We start from the raw sequence: 3,328 nt of genomic DNA on the forward strand, positions 1-3,328 counted from the left end.
ACCATTAGAGCGTAATCGTTACCAGTGTTGCCTTCTAGCACTTGTGCTGGTGGCACGTTTGAAAACCATTCGAGCGAGGTCGTTGCCAGTGCCACTGGACTGGCTCCTGTGCAGGTAGCACGTAAAAAACACCTTTTGAGCGTGGCCGATGCCAGTACTTTGTGATTGGCCCTCGTGCCGGTGGCACGTAAAAGCACTCACTACACTCTCGGAGTGGTTGGCATTAGGAAGGGCATCCAGCTGTAGAAACTCTGCCAGATCAGATTGGAGCCTGGTGCAGCCATCTGGTTCACCAGTCCTCAATCAAATCGTCCAACCCATGCTAGCATGGAAAGTGGACGTTAAACGATGATGATGATATACACATACATTTTAAATATAGGATAAAATCTTTGTAAGAATTTATCAAGTAGTGAGCGTGAAAAACCTACGAGGGAAAAATTTATTAATTATTCCCTATAAATATATTTATTTATATTAAAGGCATTACTACACATAAATGCTTCATGCCAGGAGGGACTCTTAAAGTCAAAAATACCATAATAAACAGTAGTTTTGACTTTAAGAGTCCTTCCTAGTATGAGGCATATATGTATAGTAATGCCCTTAATATAAATATAGATATATACATATAGATGTATGCATAAATATATATATACACATAGATATGAAAACCTAGCTTCATCCAAATTACTAAAGATGAAATGAGGTTGGATACTTCAACAGGACAACGACCCAAAGCATACAGCTAAGACTACCAAAGAATAGTTCAGAATCAATCTTTTTGTGACAATATTTCAAATAAAAAACACAGTATTTTAATTAATCTTGAAAATAGTTGAGAAGTTGGTCAAATAACTAACTTTTTTAATAATGAGCATAGAGCATATTTGACAGAGTTAGCTTGCTGTGAAGTTAGCAGTTATTGATTAAGTGAAGAAAAGAATGATGGTTAGAGTGTAGCAGGATTCTAATCTAAGTGACTCCTAATACTATATTAACATGGTATTAATTGAAATACTTCTAAACAAAAAGCAAAAGCAAAGATGTTTTCACAATTTCTATAGCATCCTCATAATGGACTGAGTTTGGATTTTTCTTACCGACAATAACAACATCATCATCAACTGAAGCAGAAGTTGTATATGGCTGGGTTAGCTCCAGAGTACTGGGAAAACTGTCATCAATAACATCCTGTTAAAAGACAAACAAGATACAAAGCCTTTAGGCATAAAAATACTTAGTATACAAAAGTAATACATTTTACTATGGAATGACAGCTGGAACTACATTGGCAGTACAGTACAAGTATTGAATTAATCATGGTTTCAGAGCCACCCTTGAATAAATAACAACAATACAGATAATGGTTTCAAATTTTGTCTGCCCACCAAAAATTAATTTCAAAATGAGTTGTTAGCATACTATATATATCATATATATATAGACTATACAGTCTAAACATCTATGGATGACATACTTTACCCCTAGCAATAGCATCCTGGACTGAACTCTCCACAATAAGAACACGATCTTAAACTGAAAATTTTCTTACATTTCTTTATGTTAGATCAATCTCACTTAACCCACCCTGTGACATTCCAACTATCCAACAACCTCCCCATTACTACCTCTGAGTAATGCATCCCCTACCACACCAAAGGATACTAAAAAAAAAAAAGAGAGAGAGAGAGATAGATAGATAGATAGATAGATAGAGAGAAATGCTAAACAACACTGCACATTTGGAAACAGATATTCAAACAGTTTACATGCACCTACCTCGTTTTCGCCACTATCATTATCATCATCGTCATCACCATCATGAATATCAACATCATCATCCTCATCAGGTATGTCCACATCCAGCTCACTAGCTTGCATGGTTTGTCCAGAATCCAAATCCAAAGTTGACTCCTGCAAAAAGGACAGTGAAGTTCCATAGTTATTGTTAGTCAAATAGAAATAATATAAGCATACCAAAAGTAGGAGGTAAAAACAAAAACATCATTTGTAAAATATTCCTTTGCTCATTTTCCAAATAATTTAAGATTTAAAAACATTTTAAGCTAAATGGTTAAGCTTTTGGTTGTAAAGGAAAAAAAATGAAACACATACATGACTAATATCTGTCAAATCTTGAAGGAAAATGACCAAAAGGATTCATCACTTCTTTCAAGAAAGTTTTTTTTTTTTTTTCAAACACTGAATCTTAAGAGAGGAAATTAAATGAAAATAAACTTAAAACAAGAGAACTCAGAGAGCGCAAACCTCTGCCAACGCAACACCAATGTCCTCTCAATGATTAACTGGAGATGATTTTTAAAATGAGAATATCTGAAATAAAATCAACTGCTCTCACAAATGAGAGTACTACAAATGAACCTGATCGCTCTCAAATGGTAAAATAATCCATATACCTTGTCTGGTACCTGATCAATCCCAATGGGAGTCATGGAATGTGCAAGTGGGTGTGCAGGCCATGTTTGTAATGCTGTTTGTGTATCATCTGGGTAATGAAAATGTTTGCATGACTTGAGTGCACACATGTTGATAAGTGTTTGGGAGTCACTACGTAAAAGTTTTGGAAATACTGGTTGAAATGTAACAGGAACTTTGGTAGAGAAACATACTTGAACATAAAAATCCCTAAAACTCAAGAACTACACAAGCGATTTAATTCAAATTTTACACATGCCTTATTTAGGGTACATGCAGTGTCATGGGCCAAAAACACTTTCAACTTCTTGCCTAACGCAAGCCTGGAGCAATCTCTTATCTCTTACACTATTTCAGTATTACGTGTCAAAAGTGAAACAACATCTCTATCGTAATGTGAAGTACTTTCAGTTTAATAGTTTCACTAATAATACTGAAAGTATTAAAGTGAAACTTATTTCATATACATATATACGCATACATACATATATTATGCATATATATCACATGTATGTATGTATGTATGTATGTATGTATGTATATATATATGTATGTATATGTGTATATATATATATGTATGAATATGTGTATATATATATATATATGTATGAATATGTGTATATATATATATATGTATGAATATGTGTATATATCTATATATATATGAATATGTGCATATATATATATATATATATGCATATATACATGTATGTATGTACATATGCATATATATATATATATATATATATATCTTTAAGTATTATATATAAAGGGCATCAACAGTGTATTAATGCCTCACGCTTCAAGGGACTAAATAAGTCAAAAACTACCAAAAATAAGCAACATATTTACTGAAAGCGAGGGAATGCAGCGTGAGGCATTAATACAC

At 33.4% G+C, this 3,328-nt stretch overlaps 1 protein-coding gene across 4 annotated transcripts in view; it reads right to left on the reverse strand.

The window, feature by feature from the left end:
• Positions 1–3,328, reverse strand: part of LOC106884301 (nucleoprotein TPR) — a 163,596-nt gene that overhangs the window by 32,531 nt on the left and 127,737 nt on the right. For all 4 annotated transcript variants that reach the window (XM_014935610.2, XM_014935611.2, XM_014935612.2 and 1 more), the window contains 2 exons: positions 1,783–1,917; positions 1,104–1,194 (listed from right to left, as the gene is read on the reverse strand). In XM_014935610.2, coding sequence (XP_014791096.1) covers positions 1,104–1,194; positions 1,783–1,917 — 226 coding nt within the window. The remainder of the gene's footprint in view (positions 1–1,103; positions 1,195–1,782; positions 1,918–3,328) is intronic.

The sequence above is a fragment of the Octopus bimaculoides genome, chromosome 7, assembly GCF_001194135.2.
Source record: "Octopus bimaculoides isolate UCB-OBI-ISO-001 chromosome 7, ASM119413v2, whole genome shotgun sequence".
NCBI lineage: Eukaryota > Metazoa > Mollusca > Cephalopoda > Octopoda > Octopodidae > Octopus > Octopus bimaculoides.